Source organism: Protopterus annectens, chromosome 3.part1 (assembly GCF_019279795.1).
Source record: "Protopterus annectens isolate FY-2018-M chromosome 3.part1, PAN1.0, whole genome shotgun sequence".
NCBI lineage: Eukaryota > Metazoa > Chordata > Ceratodontiformes > Protopteridae > Protopterus > Protopterus annectens.
Window position 1 is genome coordinate 348,329,374 of NC_056732.1, and position 25,610 is coordinate 348,354,983.

Here is a 25,610-nt window from a genome sequence, read left to right on the forward strand (position 1 = left end):
CTTTCACTTTATGAATTAATTCCTTGTAATCTTTGAAGCATCATTCTGGCTTTCTGTTGTAGCCATCATTTGTTGTCCAGGATTCCAGTAATTCATAGTGTGAACATTTGGTCTGCCTTTCAGAGGGAATTATCATTACCTGATTATCTTTTCAGGGAAAATACCAGATCTGTGTGCATGCACACACACACACACACACACACACACACACACACACACACACACACACACACACACACACACACACACACACACACACTGCATTTCTTCCTGAATTATGTGCAGGAATTGCATTACCTTCTGTTTTTAACTGTACCAAAGGAAGAACATGGTGATCTCTTGTTTTATCATATGAAAGCCTCATATCTGTGCCAGACTTCATATTTTCACAAGTTTTACCAGTCACTTATCCCCTTACACTTCTTTGCATCTTATCAGCTCTGTAAATGGTTACTGCTGACAACAAGCAGTGCTTATTACAGACTTTCATCTTAAACTTTCCTCTTAATATACTTTGCTAAATCTCTTGTTATTTTAAACAGACAGTACAACAGTTTTGCAAAGATGTGTAAGTGATCACTAAGTTCTGCAACATACCTCTCAACTGTACAGATTTTACCAGAATATCCAGATTTTTGTCTCTTAATTTTGGTCTTTTTCTCATAAAATTGTGGTTTTCTGACAAATCACTGGCAATTTTTTGAGGAGTGAAGTCAGAAAATAATAACAGCCATTTAAGATTCAGACTTTCTACCTTTCAGAAAATTCATGTTACTGCAAAACAAGTCATTCTATCAACTTTCTAAGTTTGTAAGAGCAATATTTAAAAATTGTCCCTATTTCTGAGCCTTTGTCCCCCTCATTACTTATGGCTTTCTCCAGATTTCTTGCTTTAAGAAGTTGAGAGGTATGCATCTGCACACATTTACTCACCTTTATTCTTACATTTATGTGAGTTATACTTTATGCTGAAGTAAAAGTCTAATGGATATGTGTAGTATTTCAGAGAGCCAAAAAAACTATTTATTTACCATGACTTTAGAAATATTAAGAAATACAGATGATTGTTTGAAAGGCAAAGAGGATGAAAGTTCACTTTTTTTTGCATTTGATTTTAAAAATGTAAAGGACATATGTAGGTGATGGAGAATGAGGCAGGGGAAATACAGATGATTGTTTGAAAGGCAAAGAGGATGAAAGTTCACTTTTTTTTGCATTTGATTTTAAAAATGTAAAGGACATATGTAGGTGATGGGAGAATGAGGCAGGGGAAATTATCGCCACCACATGAATTTGTCTTTCTTTTATTACAGGTATTAGGCTGTTAACCACACCAGTCTTTCTGCCTAACATTAGTTAATCAAGGCTGCACTTAATTATTATGAAACCGATTCCATTCTTTTTTCTTAGAATTATTATTTCTTTAATATTCATTGATATCAGTCTATTTAGTATTCCTTTATTGACATCTATAATTGACAAGTTTGCCGTTATCTTTTAGTGGCTGATCTTCCTTATATACCCATCAAGACAGACACTTACCATCTGAAAACCAAACAATGGCAAATATAGCACTGGACATTCCTCATTTGTCTTCTTTTGTCTTCCGTATTCAAGACACTGGAGGCTGCATAGTCTGTAGTACTCCCTATGTGTTTAAAATAACCCTGACTTTAATACTCTTTCTAAGAGTGCAGAAAGTGGTCCGCTGCTATCTTTTCTGTTGTTGTATGCAATGTTTCCAGTCTGGACCCACCAGCTGTTATTGCCCTGCTAAATTTCCAGGGCCTTCATCTTGATTACACTCAAGACTTGTCACCATTCTTTTGTGCCAAGCCACCATTTCAGTGCAAATAGAGGGAAAGTTGATGGGAATAAAGTTAATGAAAATCCAAGGATATTATAATGTGGAATTCCTGAGCTAAGCCTGTCTTTTGAGGATAATGCAGAAAGTCAGTGGACTCCAAAAGATCTTACAGAAAGGTAATTTTCAAACCAGCTTATACCAGATCAAAGGACATTGAATACAGCAGAATAATGTGATTTACTTAGTCCAAAGGCTACGTAATGTCCCTTGTCCATAGCTGAAAGAATTGCATAACTTAAGGTCAGTAAACCTGTCTGTATACTTATGCCCAAAGTGAAGTTGTGTTGACGTGTAGAAAGAATGCCCTATTTCTTGTGATACTTTGTGGTTTGTTGTTAAACAAATTTATCAAGTAGTCTGACTACAGCGTGTAGGAGAGGGGCTATTCTTTAGTCAAGTACAGATTGAGGAGTAGAAGATTTGGGGAGAGCAAAGACTTACAGATTTTTCTGGGGCGACAAAGATTCCTTGACATTAGGAAAAATGAAAGGTATGAAGTAGAGAGATTCTAGTGAAGTTTGTTTATATTTTAAGGAGTCATGGAAAAATCTTATCTGTACTAATATTTCCATGGTCAGGAAGGTCATCCATAAAGATTATATACTTGCTTTAGGGACACCTTAAAGTAGGCAAGGCAAGGAAGTAAGAGTCATTAAGTAGATATGGAATTATTTTGCCATTGAAAACAATTGTATGGGAAGACTTAAAATTTCATTTAAGTCCTCCAGTTGGAAGTTTGGCATGATACCTCAGTGGATAAAATCTCTGCATCAGAATACTATGGCCTAAGTTTTGATCCTAACTTTCTGTCATTGTCTGTTTGGAGAGTTTACATGTTGTCTGTATGTCTGTGTGGAGTTTCATAAGGTATTCTGGTTCCCTTCCCCACCTACAAGAAATATGCTAGTTGACAGGCTGTACCAAACTCTCTGTATATTGCATTTACCCTTGCCCTTGTAGTCTGTGTCAAGGCTAAAAAAGGTCTGAGATCAGATTAATGAATAAATTACATTTACGAAAGGACAGGTTGAAAATAAATTATATTGTATGAAATTTCATTCCCCATAGCATTGTTAACTTCTTTCTAGAATCATTTTGGGTTGGAGAGAACTTTTGATTGGTTTTCTATTTAGAAGAAGGGTTTTATCTCCTTATAGTAATTCCTGGCCTCACATTTTGAATAATGAAGTTTTTAGAAGAAGGGAAATTTTCTTTGAATCTCAAGTAGCATCCCCTAGAATCATTATGTAATGAATATCATTGGTCATTTAAGGTTCTCAATCATCTTTCACTTCTTCCATTAATAAGACAAAATAATTTGTTTAGAATTAAGTTTGAGAAGAGGACTGAAGCAGTTTCTACTGCTAAGCATTGATAATATTGGTGACACAGTTAGTTTGTAAAGCTCCGCCTGTTTAGAGTATATATTATTGTAGGACCTGCGTCTGGCAACATATGAAACTGGAGGAGTCCACCTCCACCAGCCCTGGGTCACTGGGTCTTTCCTCCTTGACTCTATTTTGCTCATCCGACTGGCCCCATCCATTCATGTCTCATACACACACACACACACACACACACACAGACATACTCCAGCCTGAGCTAGAGCCATGTGGCCAATTCAGTGCATGGCTGTAGGGCCTAATCTGCCCATTCATTCCACTGGAAAGGTGAGAATGGGCCATAGGGAGCAGGCCAGACTCCAGGACCCAGTGGGACTCCCCTCCTCATGGAGCTACTAATATCCATTGTGCCTCACTAGAGTTCTTCTAGTGCCGCCAGCTATGGGGGGAATAAATGCCTCTGCATGCATTCAAATCCATGGTCTTAGACAACATGTGGTGTAAAGGCTTGGACTTTGTGGACACAACATGTAGTGCTCCTGTAGTTGTAACCAAAGCTGCGAGAGAAAAACTTCATCCCCCATGGATGGGCTAACTGACAAAAGCAGCTCCATTCCATCCTCATTGTTCCACTCCCTTCAGCAACACTGCCATTAATCAAACACCTGTAATGGCTTTATCCATTTGCACCATGGATATTTGTACGTGATCAGTAGAAAACACCTGATGTACAGTTACTGAAAGACAGTGTGTATTTTTGAGGGATTGCTAGCAATTACCAGGTGCATGAGTGAATGATTACCTGAATATGGTTAGACTAGTTTTTCAGCATTTGACTGTAACCTGTTAACTTGACATCTTTTCACTGTTTTTTATGACGGTCAAGACACATGGTCAGTTTTAGATGACCATGACCAGGATTCAGAAATACGCCCAGCAGTGTACAGAAAGGCTGCTGCAAAAAGGGCCTTTTAATGAGATTGTGGAAACCATAAATTCAGAGACAAACTAGCCACAATGAGAAAAGACCTCATTGTTGGCTAATTTGCATGTTATTGAATTGCTTGGTAATTACCTCAAGCATTAACACGCACAAACAATCTCTCTGTCCTACACTATTTCCTAAGTAATCCTTCTGCTATGACCTCAGAGGCAGACATGCACTCACACATGCGCACGCACACACACACACAGACACACACACTCTCTGCTGCTCTACCTATCCCATCTCCTACAACCTCAAAGGCAGACAGGACTATATTAGTTCACCAAAATTTATTTTCAGCGAACACATATTCGTTGACCCGTATTTAGTGAAAATCACTTCCACGATTCGCTGAGTAATATAAGGGCAAAGAAATACTTGGCCCGCAGCACAATGGACCCACATATAGCTAAATTGAATCCACTCAAGTGGGGGGGGTTCACCCCCCACATAACCCCCAGTTATATATACCAACTCTGAGATTGCACTACAGTGGAGAAAAGGGCAAAGTTGTGTAGTTGGCCAACTACATATTTGCCCTAGGAATTTCAGAAGTGATTTTCGCTGAATAGTGGTCGATGAATATGAACTAATATAGACCCAAGGCAGACATACACTAGCACAGTAAGACAAACACACATATGTGCATGCACACACACACACACACACACACACACACACACACACACACACACTTATCTTATACCACTAATACCTCAACATACACTAACACGTGCAACCATACGCATGCACACATGCACACTCCCCCTGACACTACTTGGCCACTGGTCAGTTGAACACTAGAGACCACCTCGTGCATGCAGACCCGTGATTTAATTACACCAGTTGTTTGTGTTGTTTATCTGCTCCATTTTGAATTTCTGTCTGGAAAATCTTGTGTTTTTCACTTTTTTCTTCATGTATCCAATATTTACTACTGATTTAGCACAGCTATAGAAGTTTTTATTGTTAAATTAATTTTACCGTAAATGAATTTATATGCATTGTCTGTGGAATTTTTTTTTTCATTTCTGACAAGGGAATCTCTAAATGCTTATTTATGTTGTTTTAAAAGTTTTCTATTTGATTTAAGGGCATATATTTGATTTTTTATCACTATTTGGACAAGTTCATAGGTGTATACTAGGCTAACAACCACTGGGGCCTTTAGAAGCCTAACCATTCAACTAAATGTATCCCACAAGTAATTGTCCCTTGGAAATTATTTTAAGTGGGTGTATGCTAATTAGGGCATGATTTAATGGCTGCCTCTGTCCATCAAAGACATAGGTATCAGACCAGGGGTAAATTTCCGATTTCCTGATCTCAGGTCCAGATTGTGCGTGGGTTGGGGAAGGGTTCCGTTTCACATGATGAGAAGCTTTTTCCAGAAAGTGGAGATTCTCGAATATACATACTTGTTCCTCCAACATGCCCTGTTTAAGTCACAAGCAAAGTTTAAATCCTTAGATCTAGTAGTTGTGGTGCTGTTCATTTTGCAGATATGCAAAAGGTCCATCAGAGTTGTATCCATGGATGCTTTGTATGCCAGACATAAATCGCTTCTCAGCAGTCTGTAGGAAACAAAGGTATAGATATACAATTCTGAGGTGATCTGCATAGGACATTCTGTTTACACCCTGTGTTGTTTTTTGTACACAGAGTATTGTTTTTCTGAGGAGTCTCTGTGGAGATTACTGCTATTGCATATGCCTGGTTAGGTATATACCAAAGGGGTCGTTATACTCAGTGATGGGTGTGATGATGGCTGAATAGAGTGGCACAATGACTTAATGACTTCCCTGGACATAGATGCTATACCCCTACTTATAAGCTGAGTAATAAAAATTATTTTCTTACAGCCTTATACACATGTTGGATCGAAAGTCAGGTTACTAGCTACAGGAGTCTCCAAATCCCTGACAACAGTGTTGCCTTTCAGGGGTGTTTTATCAATGAGGTAATTTGCCTGAGTGGTCAACTCCTGAAAAGGTTACTTTTATGCACTTTGTGACTTTGTCAGCAGTCATTTATGTGTATTAGACTTTCCTGTAAGACATTAGTATCTTGGGGGTTTCTGTGTTTGCTCTTAGCTTCAATCATCTGCAAACTTGGGAAGCCAGAGACCCTTGACATTGCTCTTGACTTCCAAAAAATAGATGCCAAAGAGGAGCAGACCCAGCAGAGAGCCCTAGAGGACTCCAGTGGTGAGCAGCCTCTTTGTGGAGATTGTCTCTCAAATCCTAACTTATGGGGTCCTGTCTGTGAGACAGCTGGCTATCCAACGAGTGCCATAGGGGTGTCATCTGATTCTGTGAGTTTGTTTACAGTGCCCGAGTGGGGTATTATATCTGCTGAATTTTAACTGGTACCATGATTGTGTGTGTTGTTCTTTACTACAGTGTGCAGGTTGTAGAACAAGGCTTAGCACATTTTAAAATGTGTCTGCTATATTTTTTGTAATTTAGCCCCGTTTCCTGTAGGGGGCATAGTTTATATTTGCTATTATTGCTGCACTTATTCAGCCCTTAATAGTGTCAGTGTATTATTCAGGCTGGTGTTTTCTCCTCTGACTTGATAGCTCCTGATACCACTGCTGCCCATCAAATCCTGCACCTAAAAAAAAGGTCAAAAAAAATTTGCCTCAGGCTGTGGTTTGTTAACCTGTTGTTACTTTAAGCCAGCCCACAGACCACTTACTTTTTTCCCCTGTTGCTCACTAGTGAGAGCCTGCAGCACTCTATGAAATGGGGGGTGACACACACATCCTCCAGTGCTATTCCAGTACTTGGTTCTGGTACAGGAGAACCAAACCATATAGATGCAGGAGAGGTCTAGGGTAAAGAGACCCCTTGCCAGACATAATATTATGTCCCTGCATATTTTGGCCACTAATGTAGTTCACATTAGAAAATAAACAGAACTGTCACCACACTCCTGGCAATCAGGTTATTACCGTGTATATGACTAATGTGGTTTAGCTAAGAGTGTTTTACAGACAGCTAATCTTGGAGGATATGCTTCTGTTCTGTTTAGAATGACAATGAGGCTGCCTTCTGTAGAGATTAGACTGTGGATGCAGATTTTGATGGGGACTGTGATGCAGACAACAGTGAACAGTACGAGTCCACGCAGTCTGATTCTTTGGAAGGTGAACAGGTTCAAAAATCCAAGCAGGTGCTCTCCTTTCCACTGATGTTAGTTAGGTTTAGAGATATATTTGACTGGGAGCAGTCTGGAGCTGTGCCAGAGATTGGCAGAGAGTATGATCTTATTGAGGATGAGATTCTAAATGTTTTGTCTGTTACTGACCTTAGAAAGTGTCTGTAAAGCTGCATATAAAACCCCTTTGGCTAGTGAACTAGTTCCTAAAAAGGCTGTTTGAAAATATGATGTGTACTCTGATCTTGCAGGTCTCTCTGCTCCTTTGTAAGCTGGCCCAACTGCAGTTTCTCAAGCTTCCAACTCTTAACAAGGGGTCCCCTGCCTTCTTCTAATCCTGCATCCCAGGATAACATTGACAAGGGGTTAGAATATCAGTGAAAAAGTTGTCCCAGTCTAATAATTTAATATTTAAAATTCTGTATTATCTAGGCTTTATGGGGAGGTTTATTTTGCAATGTGTTTACGTTTTAGATGACTTTGCTACATCATTGCCTGCTGAACAGAAGTATTATATGTATGAATTGTTATTATTGTGACTTAGGTTTCAAAAAGAGCCTTGAGAAGTGTCTTGGAAGGTGCAGACACAAATTATAAAAATGCAGCTACTTCTTTTGTATTGCGAAGAGACTGTTGGTTACATAACCCAAAATTTTCCAAGGATTTAAAAAAAATAGATTATAAATGCTTCTTTTAGTTCAGAATTGGTATTTGGTTCTGCTGCTACACAGATTTTCAAACAATGGAATGATAGTGGTAAATTTATATATCGGATGTCTAGAATGTGTCATATTCCCAACTAACAAGGCATCCAACTTGAAAAGGCTGAACAAACAAAATTCCCAGCATAACAAATGGGTGCTGTGAATAATTCAGAGAGGATACTCTTGGGAGTGGACAGAAAATCTTATTTCCTTCAGGGGAATTCATCCTCTCTCCTATATCCACCAGACCAGACACATCTGTTCCTTCTGGTACTCCTTCACATGTTGCAAGCAGGAGTTATAGAGTCAGTTCCTGGAACACAAAAAGGAAAATATTTCACCACAGAACTTTTTTGTTACCCAAAAAGGAGCTATTGTGGAGACCAGTGTTTACCTAAATACCTTTTTGAAAGTACCCATATTCAAAATGCTCACCCTGCAGATGGTCCTACCCTTTCTTCCAGACCACTGTTCTTTGATGACTTTAGATCTGAAAGATGTTTGTCATCACATTCTAATTGCTCCCAACTTCAGGAAATATCTGAAATCTGCTGATTGGGTTACATTATCCTTTGGGCTATGTACTGCACCGAGTATTCACAAAGTGCCTGGTTCCTTTGGTACTTACTACAGGACCCGGTGTATCCACATTTTCTCTTACTTAGACAACTTGCTGATTTGTGCAGTCTCTGTTTCAAGGTGTTTAGGATCATCAGCCAAAGTCTTGACCATTCTAGCTTACCTGGGTTCCCAGATGAATCTACAAAAGTCCTGTCTCACCCTTTCAAGGGGGAATAGGTTTGGCATAATGGTTAAGGTGTTTGCCTAGCAGATAGAAAGTACGGGTTTGATTCTGATCTCTGGTTATTGGCGAGGCTTAAAATAGTCTTACAGGGCAGTTAACCTAATATTCACATATGAAACTATGAACCTCTTAATTGTCTTTCTGGAATATATGACAGACAAATATGGCCTTTCTGCCCGAAGGCAAAGTATTGATTTCCCTCTTTAAGAAGCTTCCTCCACAAGAGAGTTTGTCAGAATTCTAGGCCTCTTGGTATCAATGAACCTCATGATACCACTGGACAGACTCCATATGAGAAAGATTCAGTGGTACTTAACAGCTGCATCCCACAGAGTCCCAAGTACCAGTGCTGGAATTTGTGAAATGAGAATTACACCGGTAGAGGATCAGATGCTGCTAAATCCAGGCCTACCCTTCTCCCTCCGGACCCCAGTTCAGTCAGTCCAGATGGACCTATCAGATTTTGCATGGGGAGCAGTGTCCAGAGCAGTTCAAGTGGAAGGTGAATGGGGTCTTTGGACCCTACAAAGCACTTGAGCATCAAAGAAATATTAGCAGGGATTCAGACCTTAGAAGTTATTCACCACTTATGATCTCCAAGTCCCCTTTTAGTGGTCATAGACAACACCACAGTCATTTGGTACCTGAATAAACAAGGGATACAAGGGTCATAACTTTTTTTTTGCTGTGAGCTAGCCTTACAGCATTCCCTGATGCTTCAGGTCTCATACATCTAATTAGAGCAAAACCTAGTGGCAGACAGATTCTCACAAGTGGAAACTCAGGACAGAGGTCTGCCTAGATTTGTTCAGATATGGGGAACACCTCATATAGATCTGTTCACCTCCTTTCAAAACATACAGCTGGAAAAATTCTATTTGAGACATCGGTGTAGCCATGTTTAGAGGACCTATTCTTGTTCACTTTTATGGGATTTTTTTTTATGCATTTCTACCATTTTCATTGATACCCAAGGTACTTCTGAAGATTCAATAAGAATTACTAAAGGTCATCATGGTGATACCCTTTGGCAAACTGGTTCTCCCTTTAAATGAAATTGGCCAAGGGCAATTACCACAACTTCCTCACACTGTGGGTCTGCTCACACAGTGTCCGGTATGACTGGTGCAGCCCAACTTAGAGCAATTGCAACTGACAGCCTGGATGATTCTATCTTGATACCTTTTAGGCATTTGTTCCATCAAGATGTGCAACAGGTATTAAAGGATGCAAGAAAACCTTCAACTAGAAAATCTTATGTTTACAGGTGGAAGAGATTTTCTAAGTGGTGACTTACCAATAACAGAGGGCCAGGTATGGTGTCTGCACTTCTGGTTTTGAAGTATCTATGTAAGCTACTCAACAATGGCTTATCTTATGCATCTATCAAGGTGCATCTTGCAGTATCTCATAGGTAAATATTAGGCGAGTTGCCTTTGCAGGCCATTTTAGCCAAGCCAGTTTCCCTTTTGTGCTCAAAGTAACCTATCCCATTTGGTTATAGATTGGCTTTACCCATCCCATGGGTGATAATTATATACCACTCCAATGTGAATAACTGGGATCATAAACGGATAATTTGAGGGGACCCATGCGTGGGATAAAACATTTAGGAGCTGCCTCTGTCCATTAGTAGTACACTGGACAAACCTTGAGTAAATTTTCTGTTTCTCATACATAGATCTAAGTTGCACTTAAAAATGGACAGTGATGATCTTTGCTTTCTGTGGATGGGAGAGTGTTCCACAGCAGCAGTATCATCTGCAGGATATACCTTTCCCTCCAAACCACTCTGCTGATGTTGTAGAGGAGGTTTTGATTTCTCTAGACTGCATGTTTCTAATGCCATTTAACTTACTGATGTGCAGTAAATCCATCAATAATTGTTCGGAGGATGCCTTGTATTCCAGAGACAGGTCACCTCTTATCAGCCTGTAGGATACTGAATATAGTGACATGGCTTTGAGTCGGTCCATGTAGGACATGTTGTTTAGGCCCTGTATCCTTTCAATAAGGCATCTCTGTGGGTATTCCAGTTGTTGCATGTGTCTGGACAGATGCATGGCAAAGGGGGCATTATATTCAATGACTGTCCTAATTAGGGCTGAATAAAGGGGAACAATGACATCCCTAGATCCAGACACAGTTCCTTTGTTTATAAGCTGTGCAATATAGAAGGACTTTCTTACAACAATAGACACATGTTGGTTGAATGTTAGGTCACTGTCCACATAGGTTCCCAAATCCTGAACCATCAGGTAAGCACTTAAGGGTGTATTGTCAGTGTAGCAGTTCCCTTTAGTTAGTGACTTCCCAAAGGATACAGTAATGCATTTTCTGGCATTTAGTGTCAGTTCATGATTTTGGTACCAGATTTTTTTTATTCAAGTCAAACATTTCTGCAGGATGGCTAAGTTTTTTGGGGATTCAGTGACTGCTCCTAGCTTGCAGCTGTCTGCAAACTTAGTTATCTAGAGCCCTTTGTTGTTGGCTTTTACTTCAGAAAAGTACATGCCAAACATGAGAAGTCCCATCACAGAACCATTGGGGACTCCACTGGTGACTGGTTTCTTTGTGGAGGTGACTTTCCCTATTTTGATTATCTGAGTCCTGTCTGTGAGCCATTTCCCAATCCAGTGGTTGTCATTGGGGCTTACACACAGTTTATCTAGCTTTTCTATTATGCCAAAGTGTAGAATTGTGTCAAAAGTGTTGGCCAGGTCAAGGTATGTGGTGTGTACTATTTTCCTTCATCTATTGCTTTGGTGACCTTTTCAAAAAAATCCACCAGGATGAGTAAGCATGACGAACTGTTGATGAATCAAAACCGAGATGGGTCCAGTGTTTGGAGGTCCCTTATGTTCAGAGTGATTAATTCCATGATAAGTCCTTCCATGGATTTGAGTCTGTGGAAGGTCCACCCTTATGCAGGAAAATGACTGTGGCTGGTCTGCATTCACTTGGTACAAAACCTGTTTGGAAGATGAGATTGAGCAGTGTTGTTAGGAGTATGGCAAAATCATTTTTCTTGTCATTTAACATGTATCCAGGGATATTGTCAGGACTCATCATTGCAATATTTTTAGCTTTTGATAACATTTCTAGGACTTGGTCCTATATCTTGAGGGACAGATGGAGGAGAGAAAGGAGTAAAGTTAGAGCTAAATTTATTGGCCAGTAGATTTGCTATATTTTCAATCTCAGTGTAGATAACATCGTTCACAATCAGCTTGGTACATTACTACACTGTGCTTTTGAGATTCCAAACATAACTAACACAATTTACTATTTACTGATATGATATAAATTCTTTGTGTTACTACAGTTCTACTATGAAATATCAAGTTATTTCCAGAACACAATAAAAGGCATTTTTTTTGCAGGGGCAAGAACCCCCATAACACTCATTTGGAGGACTTTTGTTCCCCTTACTTGTATACTAATGCTAAGATTGCACAGCCAACAAGAAAAGTGAAAATTCAAGAAACTATGACTTAGTGCCAATGATATAATGTAAACAGAGCCTGCAATGATTTTTATGAGAAACTACAATCTATGAGGTGCACATCCATCTTTGCTCAAAGAGTTGCAGCGCTGTCTACTTTACCCTCACATATACTCAGGGAAGCCTGTTACTGTATCACACCAAAAGTTAGAAAGATGGGAGTTTTCTGAATTAGTGCCATCTGTCTGACAAAATAGACACTGGTCATTGTGATACTGTGGGCTTGATATTTATACTTTTGTCACATAAGTGTTATCGTCTCCTACAACCATCTTTATTTTATATGTAGAAATGGAAGTCAGGTTGTTGAGGTTAGTAAGGAGATGAATGACTGGTATAAAGAGTGAGGTTATTATTTTACTGTGATTTTAATGTAGTCATCACGTGTTAAATGGCAGATGGATGGAGAAGAGAAAGCTTAAAAGAGGACAGGCAGAAACAGATGCAGAAAGAATTGTGTGTATATTCCCATGAAAGAATGAGGATTGAATGGAAATGATGGAAGTACAAATACTTCAGAAAAAAATAAACATTTATGTCAGCAGCTTTTTTCTGCTTAAAATTAATGCTTGGGATTATACAGTGAGCTCAGAGAACGCAACACAGAGAAGCTATGTTATGTTGTACTTAGTTATGCTTGTGTTTGTAAATGCTGGGAACGGATTTCCCAGAAGGTAATGAAACTGAAGCAAGAGCAGTCAGGGTCAAGCTTCACTTAAGGGCCTGAGGCAAACAAACATCATCAGTCCATCCCATAGTATGGGTAGGATTGAAACCAAAGGGTAAAAAGGTCATAGAGAAAAAACATTCAGTAAAAACTGCAAGGAAACCCCAGTCAAGCCAGAGTTTTCACTGTATAATAACTGAAACCTTCTGTAATGGAGGCCAATGAGGTATATGTAGATGACCCCTTAAGGACAGCAAGTATTTCAGCTGCATGACCATGATTTCTGAATGCCCAAAGTTTTTTTTTTTTTTTTTTTTGTTTGTGTTAACTTCGTAAGTTTTTATTCAGGCCAGTAAAGCTAAACACCACTAGTTGGCCATATGCAGTAGTATATTTCAGTAGTTTTATTGATCTTACCAGCACAATGTAAGTGGATTGTTTGGCTATAGTTCAAAAACACAGGAACTTTAAATCCAGATAATGTTCATAAACATTAAGGTGCCTGCAAAATATCCCAACTAACATCCAGACCAAAGCGTAAAAAGGTCATATAGACACACCATTTAAAAAACTGCAAGAAAAAAACTGTCTAGCTTTCACTGTGTGATATTTTAATCCGCCTGTAATGGACCCCATGGGATATATACAAATGACACCTTAAGGATATGGGCCTCCATTACAGGAAGTTTAAGGTACCACACACTGAAAACTCTAGCTTGGCTCGGTTTTTGTTCTCCATTACAAGCAGGATTGCCAGTGTGTATTGTAGGTAATACTGAATTAGGAGGAAAAATAGTGAGAGTAAGGATTGAAATGAATGAAAAGAGTGATGAGAAAAAGGAAAATAGTAGTCAGAGTATAGTGTAGGCTGTACTGAGGCCTAAACACAGCAGTGTGAATAACGAGATTTGACAAGAAGGAAACCGGTGTATACAGCAGTAGAACTGGAGAAAGACAAAATATAAGGGAGTGATATTTGAGGGGTAACTTACAGGGAGTAGGGAGGGTGATGTGTACAAGAAAGAAAGAGAGGAAGAAATAAAATGGCTGTAGTGAAAAAAGTGGGTGAGGGGTGATTAGAGGAGAGAAGAAAAAAGATTAGATACAGGAAGCTTGAGACACCTAAGTGGAACTAGAGTAAAGGGAATGAGAAGAGAAGAGAAGAGGGAGAAGATATTAGATGTTCGGAGGGTTGAGACTGGTGAATATTTCTTGTATTTTATCCCTGTGAGAATTACATGTTTTTATCAGATGTGTTTGTTTATGGTGTCTCCCTCCTAAAAAGTCACATGTGCTGGCAAATATGTTAATAACCTCTCTTCTCCTCCTTATCACGTAAGTATACCAAGGATTTTGCCAGCTGTGGTTTCATCCTGTGTCATTCTCTTGCTAGATTATGTTTTCTGTGATGTCCTTTCTTTTAATACCCTGTCTTACTCTTGCACAGAGGTATGAGGATACTACTTAATGTGTTTCTGCATTGTTAGACAAAACATGTCAAAGACGCTGTCAGGTGTGTTGACATGTTTGTCTTCTCCTCTTCTTTAATAGGCATGTTATTTGTGTTTTAGCCCTCCTTTCTTTTTACACGTCTGGGGTGTTGCCTCATGTCTTTGCATTTTGTGTTCTCTTCCTTACATGTCAGGAGTGTTGCCTCATGCCCTTTGCATTTTGTGTTCTCTTCCTTACATGTCAGGGGTGCTGCTTCACATGTCTAGACTTTACCCGTCCTCCCTTTAGGTTTTGTAAGGTGATGCCAGAGGGGTTTGCAACATGCATACTTCTTCCTTTCAATATGTAATAACAGTCCTACTATCCTATTACCTTTCAGTTAACATTCATGTTTCACTAAGCCTGGTGCCCTGGACATAAAGATTTGAGATAATGTAATCATGCAGATCTGGTCATTGTACTGCTTGTTTAAAAAAATATTCAGGGAAACTTTAGTCTTGAAACAAGCTTGTGTTATGTTAAAAAATGTTCAAATTATGTTTTCATTCATCATTTTTTTAGCTCTGAAGCAATGTTCAGTAGCAAGCTATGATATTTTTAATTCATGCATGTAATTCCATAGAAGATTTTTTTATCATTATTTTGATTTTTATTATTGTTTTGTTTGCAACTTACTGCACTTTGCATAGACAACATCTGTGAAAGTAGCATCCATTGTAAGGAAAAATAAGCTGTCGATGTCATCAGCCTGGATTCCTGGCCATGGCCTTGTTTGTATTCGGTATTATTAAATATAATGCGTGGTGAAGGAAGTTATGCATACGCTCATTTTTCACTTTAATTGCCTACATGAAGCGAATCTGACAGCTTCAAAGGTTACTGTTAGGAATATTATGCTTGTAAGGCTGTGCAGACGTACAGCACACTGTATTATTACCATGAATTAATGATTATGCATCTGCAGGTTTTGACAGCTACCAAAAAATGTATCACAGAACGGGGCTTTACATAATGGTGAGAGCAGACTTTTAAGAGCAACTGAAGACCCGCTGCTTGTTGAGCTGTACCGAAGTGTAGTTTGAATTGATGCAGTTTTAATGAACATTATGTAAGGTAGAGAAAAATAAGTCCCAGGTGACAAACATTAACAGTAGGTGAGAACGCCTACATTTAATGTCCAATTAGGAGCCATAGTGGCCTTTTAATGAGGCCAAAAGAAACATTACTACACAATACCAGTCATTTATGGTAGGTACCAAGACAGATTTGATCCCAGACAAAGGTATTTTAGTTCAGCATCAATAAAATTCCTGGAATTAGCTGATCAGACATAGCTAATGAAGCACATACAGTGAAATCATTATGAAATGCCCAGCTTAGTGTTCTGCTCTCACCACCACTGCCAGCGCCCTCCCCTCCCCCAGCACAGATGCCTGTACCAAAGAATACTCTGATTGTACGACTGAAATGCTGTGGTAATTAAAGCATTGATTCAAGAATAAAGAAGCAAAATTCAAAGAACATTTAATATTTTTGTAATAACAAAACAAACATGGTTTATAGCGTAAATTGTTGTGTTTCAAGGGAGGTTTGTAAGATTGGGATTTCAGAGAGAGGTTGAAGTGTATTACTTTGTGGAAAACCCCAGATGAATTCTGACAGGTGAGTTCTCCTACTCAAGTTAATAAGGTAGTACTGACCTCCTTGCTGTGTTGTAATTTCAAGGGGGGAGAGAGTGTCAATTATTTGTATAACAAAATCACATCCAGTATATGTAGTATAGCCAGTAGTGGGGAAAGGGGTTATTTTTTGCTGCAAATGTAATACACCACATAGTATAAGTGGGAAGGTGCTTACCCAAATCACATAACAGTCCTTAGAGTGAAAACATTACTGCTGCATGTACAGTAACCTGCAGTGTGTGATGTGTCTGTTTTCAAAACAAATGGAAAGAGGAAAATGCTACAACATCTCCGAGTTTTCTCTTTAGGCATTCTGCTGATGAAACGTGATTTTTCTGAGTTCTGACAATTCCTCACCTGTTCTTTTCAAGTACGGCTTGCTTTACAGGAAGTTATGCAATTTTTAAAGAGCAGCTGTACCCAGAAATTGAAGAAAGCATGTTGCCCATCATATGTTGATCTTTTCTACAGTACTAATGCCAGCCATTGCGTCATGTTAATTAGTCATTAATTTATAGTCTTGTTGTACCTCAGGATGGCCTGATCGGGGGGGGACTTCATTTCACAGTTGAGGTTTTTGCTTTCCTCGTACATTTTTATGGGGACAAAGACTGCAGTATGGGGAGAATATTTATTTTGATAATATCTCCACTGACCAACATTTTTGAGTGTCTTTGGTTAAGACTGCTAGTATTTTCTTTTACACTGACATTCTTGGAAACCTTTTAAGTTTTTTATTGCAATCTCTGCATTTAAATTTGCATTTGTATGATAGGATTGATGGAGTATTTTATTTAATGTCATTCCAAGCCACATTTTCTAGCTGAAGTGTAATGTTTTTCATTGGTGGCTAATTACACACACAAACACAAAGAAAAAAAATGACTGATTGCAGGCAGTATTTAGGTTTAAGACATTTTACTCACTCTGAGTCTAAAATCAGTGACCCTTCTGATTACTTTTGTTTTCTTAAGGCCATAAAAGTGTAAAACATAGTTACACCCCATCCAGCCTAGTCTGTGTCACAGATACTGTGACAAATAGCAGAAGAAAATTTCACAAGGTTTCACACAAACAGAGACTGGTTTATAGGGGTAAATAACAGCTTCAGGCCGAAATCAATCAGAGTACTGCTTGAATTATGTCTCCTTTTTATGCAGCTCTTGGTTTTGGATTAAAGAGAAGAAAATACATTTTTATAATGAGAAGAACTTGACATTTGGGGAGCTGAACTTTAAGGAGTTGCCATTTGTACTCAACATGTTTTCTATGGGCACTGTACTTCCAGGCATTACGAACATTTATTATAACTTGCAAATGGACAGGCTGCTTTGTTTTATTTGCTGATATACCTTAATCCAGAATTTATTTTTCTTGGGTTCAAAACTTTTTCTATGGGCACTGTACTTCCAGGCATTAAGAACATTTATTATAACTTGCAAATGGACAGGCTGCTTTGTTTTATTTGCTGATATACCTTAATCCAGAATTTATTTTTCTTGGGTTCAAAACTTTTTTTTTTCCTTCATCTTGTAGATGCTGTTAAGCTTTGCATTCTGGTCCTGTAAACTCTATGCAGTGTAATTAAAGAAAGTGATGCCTGTCTGTTATCACTGTTCTTTACACACTGAGTGACTTAAATTGTACTGTTGACTGCAGGTTTAAGCAGCAGTTCTTTGAAAAGGGCCGTCTTTCCTGATGGAATAGAAACTGGTTTTCAGGATCCTGAGTAATACATAGACTGCAAAAATGAAATACTGCACAGAACAATGAAATGTAAGCATCTAACATTCGCAATAATGTAGGTTTTTCATCAAATCATTTAAAGCATCACACTTGTCCCATAGTTCATAGTTCTCCCAACTTCTTGGTACAAGTCTGAATTATCTTACCTGACATGGTTTCCATCAGCTGTATTGTTTTTTTTTTTTTTTTGAAAGCTCCTGTTTTGGAAATGGTGTATTTACTGAGACATACTGGAAACTCTTTTTTTTCCTTTTTATTTCAGAGAAAATATTCTCCAGGAGATTTTGTGTGCTTTTATGCTGTATGATTGGACTTGGCAGGTTTACTTTTGCGGAGAAGTCTAGGTGGTGTATTGCTTCATGTAATTATTGTGGGTAGTATTGCTATAATTGAGAAGTCACTGGACGTGGTGACTTCCTAATTAACTCCAATTAGCCATGCGAGATTATGTGCTATATTTATTTCAAGGTAACAGTCACACGACTACAAGGAAAAGACTGTTAGTCAGTTATTATTAAGAGGCATCCAAACAGTGTTCATTAAAAACGATATCCTAGAATTAAATTATTGCTGTTTTCTAAACAGCCAAGTGGTCTGCAGTCTTACTTTTGGGAGTAAGTTAACAATAGAATGAAGCAACACTTGTAAAACAGAACAGATCCATTCTAAATGACTGTTTTTGTTGCCATCTTGGATACAAGATGTTTCACATGATTTAAAATTCCGGTCACGTATCTACTTCACAATGCATAATTCAGGGTGCAGGGGACTTACAGGTGTACATTTTAAAATGTGGTTTATTTATTCCAGTATATACAAGGATATGTGAGAGAGACAGGTGAAACTTCCCAGACACAGGTAATTTTACAAAGATATGGTGTAAGCATCACAGTGACAGATTAATGGGTCATCCTTTTTTTTCTTCCTGGTTTTACTGTAATTCAAACATCTCATGTAGTGACAAAGGGAAATCCTTATCCAACAAATTCCAAAAAAGATTTATGAATGCTGGTGATGTCAGTACAGCATATTTCACTGGGTGTGAGCGAGTTTATTTGGAATCCAGGGAATAGCATGCAGCGAACGTTAGTTTTTTATTTAATCACCCATCTATGACATTGGAGTCTCTTCATATATGACCATGCCCATCAGAATGAAATTTTACATATGATGGCAGGAGGTTATAAGCATTACATTAAGAGAACAGATGCACAAATACATGCTAAAATGGTATCCCAGCTGCATTAAAATAAACAAGCATCCTTTACAGCTGCAGACTAAACCTAAAATGTCACCTTAATACCCCTTGATTTTGGCTGTGCTCGTCTCCTGGATAAAATCAAACCTTTAACAGTACGACTGTCAGTACTTGGTACTGTCATGTATCTGCTGAGCTACCTATTAGTCGTATGAGGTGTGACGACCGTGCCCTGACCCATGAATCAAGGAGCCTCAATCCTCACCACTAGCACCAGGGAGGTCGTCTCCTAGAAGAGAGGAAAGGATAACTAATACACGCAGTAAAGTACAATTTCCCTTAAGTGCACACAGAGATCACAGTCAGTCTGGGGCTGTTTGCACCTTTGCTCACCAGGTCCCCAATAAGACTCTCCGCTGACATAGCTATAGGGTCCAGGTCTCAGCCTAGCTGGGCAAGCTAGAACCTCCAGTACCCTCTCTGTCCAACCTGTGCTTCGTGTCCCTGCCAAGTAGCTGACACAACACACACACACACACACTTTGAGATAAGTATTTATACAACTTCACAGACACTCCTGGGAAAGGTTGACACAGATTCTCCAGCTGTCCCCCTTTACCCAGACCATACAATAGTAATCACTGCCACCACCCAGCTAATAATATCCGCTACTAAAAGGCCCTTGAAAGGGTGTCCAATTATTACTGTGCAATATTATAATCCATTGGTAGTATGACTTAACAGTCAAGGCTTACTTTAAAGTGGCCTTTTACAATAACCTCTATAAATATGCAATGTACTCTAGAGCTTATCTCTACACAAACCAGTCACAGGTAGAAGGTTTTTAAAATATCACCTGTCCGCTCGTGATTGGCAGTGGAGTTTTACGGTGTCAAGTTACCAGCCTGGTGCCCAACCTTCCACAGAAGACACACACACATGCAAGCACTCACACCTAGGGCCAATTTAGAGTGTCCAATCCACCTACAGGATGTCTTTGGGATGTGGGAAAAAAAGGAGCACCCAGAGGAAACCCACATGACAACAGGGAGGACATGCAGACTCCACACAGAAGACACCCCAGCCAAGGATCGAACCAGAGAACCTCTTGCTGTGAGGTCGCAACACTAACCGCTGCATCACCGTGGCCACCCTTAAAACACAAGACAAAACTACTACACCACAGAGATATCTAAGAGTTCAGAGATCACACAGAAACTTAAAATAATACAGTAGGACAGGTGTGATTTCAAAGAAAAATACCTAATTAATCTTTACTAGGTTTAACTATTCCTGCAAGAAATCACAGTGCTAGAAACTTAAATGTGAGCTTAGGCAGAGTGCTGAGTTAGATATCCAAGATCAAAATGCACCTAGTCTCTTGTGAGAAATAGTATTTAAATGCTACTAACAAACATGTCTGCTGGGTCCCTCCCAAATTACATCATGTTGACACTTAGGTTTTCCCAGGCAAACAAACTGCATTATTTAGCAATCTAACACCTGCTCAGAAACTTACAACAATAGAAGACATTTCACATATATATTCTAACAGAAACCAGCGCAGTTAAGCACCATCCACATGTAAATTCTGGTCATAAACTTTAGCCTTAAAACAATGGGCATGAGACCTTCATCCAGATGCACTGGAGCCGAATTCTAACATGAAAGGGTCACAGCATGCTTCATTGGGCCAGTAGAGTGCAATGTTGTCACATATTTTGCAGTTCCACATTTCACAGTATTCTTTTACACTCAAGAAAACATGCCTGTATTTTACATTTATTTACAAATGCCAAAATTCTATGTCAAATTCTATTTGACTAGGCTGGCAGCCTTCGCCCATCTCTCCCCAGTCGTAACATGAATATACTTTAGGCCCTCTGTGTAGCTATCAGAGTCTACAAAACACTACTCTACCCTATCTTTCTAGGCTAAGCCTCATTGGAGCTACTTTCCTTGCAACCTTCTATGTGACTTACTGATTGTTTTTAGCAGCACACCACTCGAACAGGGGCCTGCCTGCTCCATTTGCCGTTGCTATGCTCAGGCTTACTCCATTCCCCTACCGTACCCCTATTCCCACCCACCCTTAGGTCATCTAAACTTATACTCAGTAGTCCATACCCACTACACACTTGACCAATCACATCCCAGTGCTTCCTCCACAGTAAGCCCCACCGATGTTCTTCGTGTTTCACTGTTGCAGTCATTACATTTGGGTTATCCTGCTGGCAGGTTGCCCTCAGTTGGCCTGAATTCCAAAGTCTTGGGTCCTGCGTCGGTTGCTGTTGCCTCTTCCCTGATGTCAGGTTGTCAGGGGTATAAAAGATGCAGCTGACGCCATTTTATTCAGTCTTTCTTGTCGCGCGGTGCCCGAAACAGAAGCAGTTTGCAAGTGCCGGTCAGCCAACTCCTGAGATTTTCGTGTTTGAGTTTCAGATCCAAAGTCTTCATTAAAAGCTAAGTACCCCGTTGGGGAAACATTTTTCTTGCTGCAGACCGATGTCAGAAAAAGTTAATAATTGTATTTCTTGTGTGAAACAAATACCTCATAAGGACTTTCATTCTTATGTATTCCTTGCCTAGGCCCTGACCACGACATTGCTATTTGTCAGTTTTATGCTAGATTTAACCAACGCACTATTAAGCGTCAGTACAATTTTGCATTAAGCTATTTTGGGCGAAGATTTAATTATACAATGTCGTCGGATAGCCATCTGACTACTGGAGTTCACAAAAAACGCAAAGAAAAAGAAAAGGACAGGCAACCGAGGTCCAAAACCGATGATGAAGCTTCTCCTAAGGAAGTTGCGGGTTCGCCGGTTCTCAGTGAGGTGCTTTTGCAGCCCCTGACACCCACTACTTTAGAGTCGCAAGCCACTACCAACTCCCACGTGGAGTCGGGCAAGCCGCAGGAAACTCAAGGTATTGGAGCCTCGGAGATTATTCCCTCAGATGGGTCTGGAGCCGCTGAGCAGGCATCGGCTTCTGAGGGTGTATTCAGACCTAAACAATTATATATTAAACCGACTTCAAAGACTAAGACACCTTTAAAGGCAAAGAAACAAGTTCACCAGTCACAAGGACAGGCCTCCATGCCCAAAATATAGATGCTCAAAATGGCCAAAGACTTAATTACCTTGATCAGGGGTTCCAATCCCCCTCCTCATAAGAGGCCTAGGCAAGAGACAGACTATGAATCTTCAGATCAGGTTTCCATTTCTTCTGATTCTTCTTCTGATCAGGAATGTTCTCTTCCCCCTCATGAGGATTCTGATGCTGAAGAATCAATTCCTTCAGCTTCTCCTCCTGAGGACTACTGTTTTGGGGAATCCTTGCATACCATGAGGGAGCACTTCCACTGGGAGAGCCAAGATTTTTCAGAATCTAAGAAAAGGCTCAGAGACTTCCTTTTACTACCTCAACACAGGCCTCTAGCTATTCCACTTGTGTTGGGCATTGTAGATGATGTGTTCTCAGAGTCTAGTCTGAGCCCTGACTCTTTACTTCCAGCTCCTGTTAAGCCGGACAGATACTATAGGGTCCCTGACTCTCATAAATTCCTTTTCAAAAACCCTTCTGCAGACCCAGAAAGGGTCCAAAGGAGGTCAAGGCTTCTACTGCAAAAAGTCCTACCCCCTCTGACAGGGATTCCAGGGCTCTGGATAGATGGGGCAAAAATGTTTACACATCTACTACTTTGGCTATAAGGGCCTTAAATTGCCAGTTTCATATGCTCAAATATCAGCAATATATCATGACACTGCTAAAACAGAAAATGATGGCAAATTCTGAATGTGCAGAAAACAAAGAAATGCAGGATTTATTGCACGCAGCTGAACAAGTTGGAAAGCATACTTTGCAATGTAGGTTTGATTCTCTGGAGGCCTCCTGCAGGGCCGCTGTTACAGGTTCTGTCATTAGGAGGCATGCTTGGTTAAAGGAACAAAATCTGCCTGACCATGTTAAAGCAAAATTATTAGATGCTCCTTTACAACATGATGCCTTGTTTGGTGTTAAGGCAGAAGAGGTGTTAAAGAAAATGGAGGACAAAGCTAAATCTATGCAAACGGTCAAGGATTTCTTACAGGTACAGCCACCTAGATTTAGCAGGCACTGGCCTACAAAGAATTGGTCCTTTCCAGTCTCAGACAGACCTCAAAGGGGCAGATCCAGACGCCCTAGAGGCAGATCACAGCCGCAAGGATCCTACAGGTCTAAGCAGTGGAGTGCTTCTACCTCCAAAGATGGAGAGGACAAATCACAATCATACAGGAAACAGTCCAAATGACTTCCACTTGCCTGCGCCAAGCACTTATCTTCTGGCAGCACCCTTAGGGGGAAAACTAGCACTTTTTTCTCAAAATTGGCACATTATAACCCAGGACAAATGGGTTCTAGACATAGTGTCACAAGGCTACAAGTTTCATTTCCATACCCTGCCAAGGGCAAACAGTTGGCCAGACCTGCCAAAACATCAATGGGCAGAGGCTCAAAAACAAGTCAGAGCTGTCATGGACATGAGGGCTATTCAACAAGTACCACAGCAAGAGCAGGGACAAGGATTTTACTCAAGGCTGTTCTTGGTACCCAGAAAGGACAAAGCATGGAGACCAATACTGGACCTATCTATTCTAAACACTTTCTTGAATATACCAAAATTCAAGATGTTGACCTTACAGCAGCTTCTGCCCATGCTGGGCAGCAAGGCTTGGCTCGTGACTTTAGCCCTAAAAGAGGCATACCTGCATGTCCCAATCAGACAATCATACAGAAGATACCTCAGATTCAAGGCTGGCTCAAAGCATTACCAATTCTCTGCACTGCCCTTTGGCTTTTCTACTGCACCCAAGGTCTTCACAAAGTGCCTGGCACCAGTAATTGCTTACTGCAGACAAAGAGGAATACAAATATATCCTTACTTGAATGACTGCCTCATACAAGTAGAGAACAACGACATTCTACTACAGCATCTGACTTTTGTGATAAGACTCTTAACAGGCCTAGGGTTCACAGTCAACAAAGAGAAATCATAACTAGTACCCTCTCAAGAGATAATATTCCTGGGTGCAAGCTTAAATACAACTGCGCAGATGGCTTATCTCACTCCAGACAAACAAAGGCAACTGACTACCTATTTCAAGGAAATGGCAACAAAGGCCCAGTTATCTGCAAGAAAATTTCTGCAGGCTTTGGGCTTCATGGTGTCTTGCATCTTACTAATTCCATATGCAAGACTGCATATGAGGAAAATTCAATGGTACCTAAAAAGTGTCTGGACACAACATTGCCACAGCCTGGAAACAATGATTATTCTAATTCCCTGCCTGCAACAGGAATTTCGATGGTGGGCAAAGGCTTGTCACCAAAACAAGGGACAGGCATTCTCACTACCCCCAGCCAGGCAGAGTCTAACGACAGATGCATCAGATTATGCCTGGGGGGCACACATGGCAGGAAGAGGCATTCAGGGCACCTGGTCCACAAACCAAAAGCATCTACATATCAATCAAAAAGAAATGCTAGCTGTTCAAATGCCCTGACAGCCTTCAAGGACCTACTTCATCTGGGACAACTACTGATAGACAGACAACACCACGGTCATGTGGTATATAAACAAGCAGGGGGGCACACATTCTTACCCCCTTTGCAGACTAGCCATGACATTGTGGAACACAGCTTTGACTTACAAAGTACATCTGCAGGCACAATTCCTGCCAGGAAAGGAAAATACTCTGGCAGACGAACTAAGTAGAAACCTCATGGATCCCCACGAGTGGCACCTGGATCCACAAGTCTTCAGCTTGATAACAATGAAATGGGGACATAGATCTATTTGCCTCTCCTCAAAACAATCAACTAAAAAGATTCTGCACAAGGACTTATCACAGACAAGCTTGGAAAGTGGACGCCTTATCTTTCAACTGGACAAACCTATCAGTATATGCCTTTCCTCCACTGCCTCTCCTCCACAAGGTACTCCTAAAGGTCAGGCAGGAGAAACCAAAAATGATTCTGATTGCCCCAGACTGGCCACGCCGGTACTGGTATCCGAGCTTAAGAAACTTGTCCCAATGCCCAGCCTGGACCGTACCTCAAATACCTCATCTACTGTCCCAGCAAAACAATCAGATTCTGCACAGCCAACTCAGGACCCTAAACCTGGCAGCATGGTGGATAATGTAGCCATACAAACCACACCTCTCAGTAAAGCTGTGATGGATGTCATTTTAGAAGCCAGAAGGCCTAGAACTAGAAAATCCTATGCTGGGAAATGGAAGAGATTTTGCGCTTGGAACCAAGCTCAAGGAACTGATACAACTGTCCCAAATATTCCTCAGATTTTGCAATATTTAACTGAGATGCTGGACAAAGGCCTACCTTTTTCATCAATTAAAATCCATGCCTCTGCCATTTCGGCTCATTACAATACAGAGTCACCACTCTTTTCTCATCCTTTATTAAGGCAGTACCTCAGAGGAGCCAAAAAC

The 25,610-nt window shown here is 40.1% G+C and overlaps 1 protein-coding gene across 4 annotated transcripts in view; it reads left to right on the forward strand.

The window, feature by feature from the left end:
- Window positions 1-25,610, forward strand: part of JAZF1 (JAZF zinc finger 1) — a 1,846,146-nt gene that overhangs the window by 730,592 nt on the left and 1,089,944 nt on the right. Inside the window, exon 1 of one of the 4 annotated variants that reach the window (XM_044066807.1) lies at window positions 17,842-17,948. The exons of the other annotated variants lie outside the window; for them this stretch is intronic. Within the exon in view, the coding sequence (XP_043922742.1) occupies window positions 17,942-17,948 (7 nt within the window). The 5' untranslated portion in view covers window positions 17,842-17,941. Of the gene's footprint in view, window positions 1-17,841; window positions 17,949-25,610 lie in introns of those variants that run through there. 4 annotated transcript variants of the gene reach the window in all.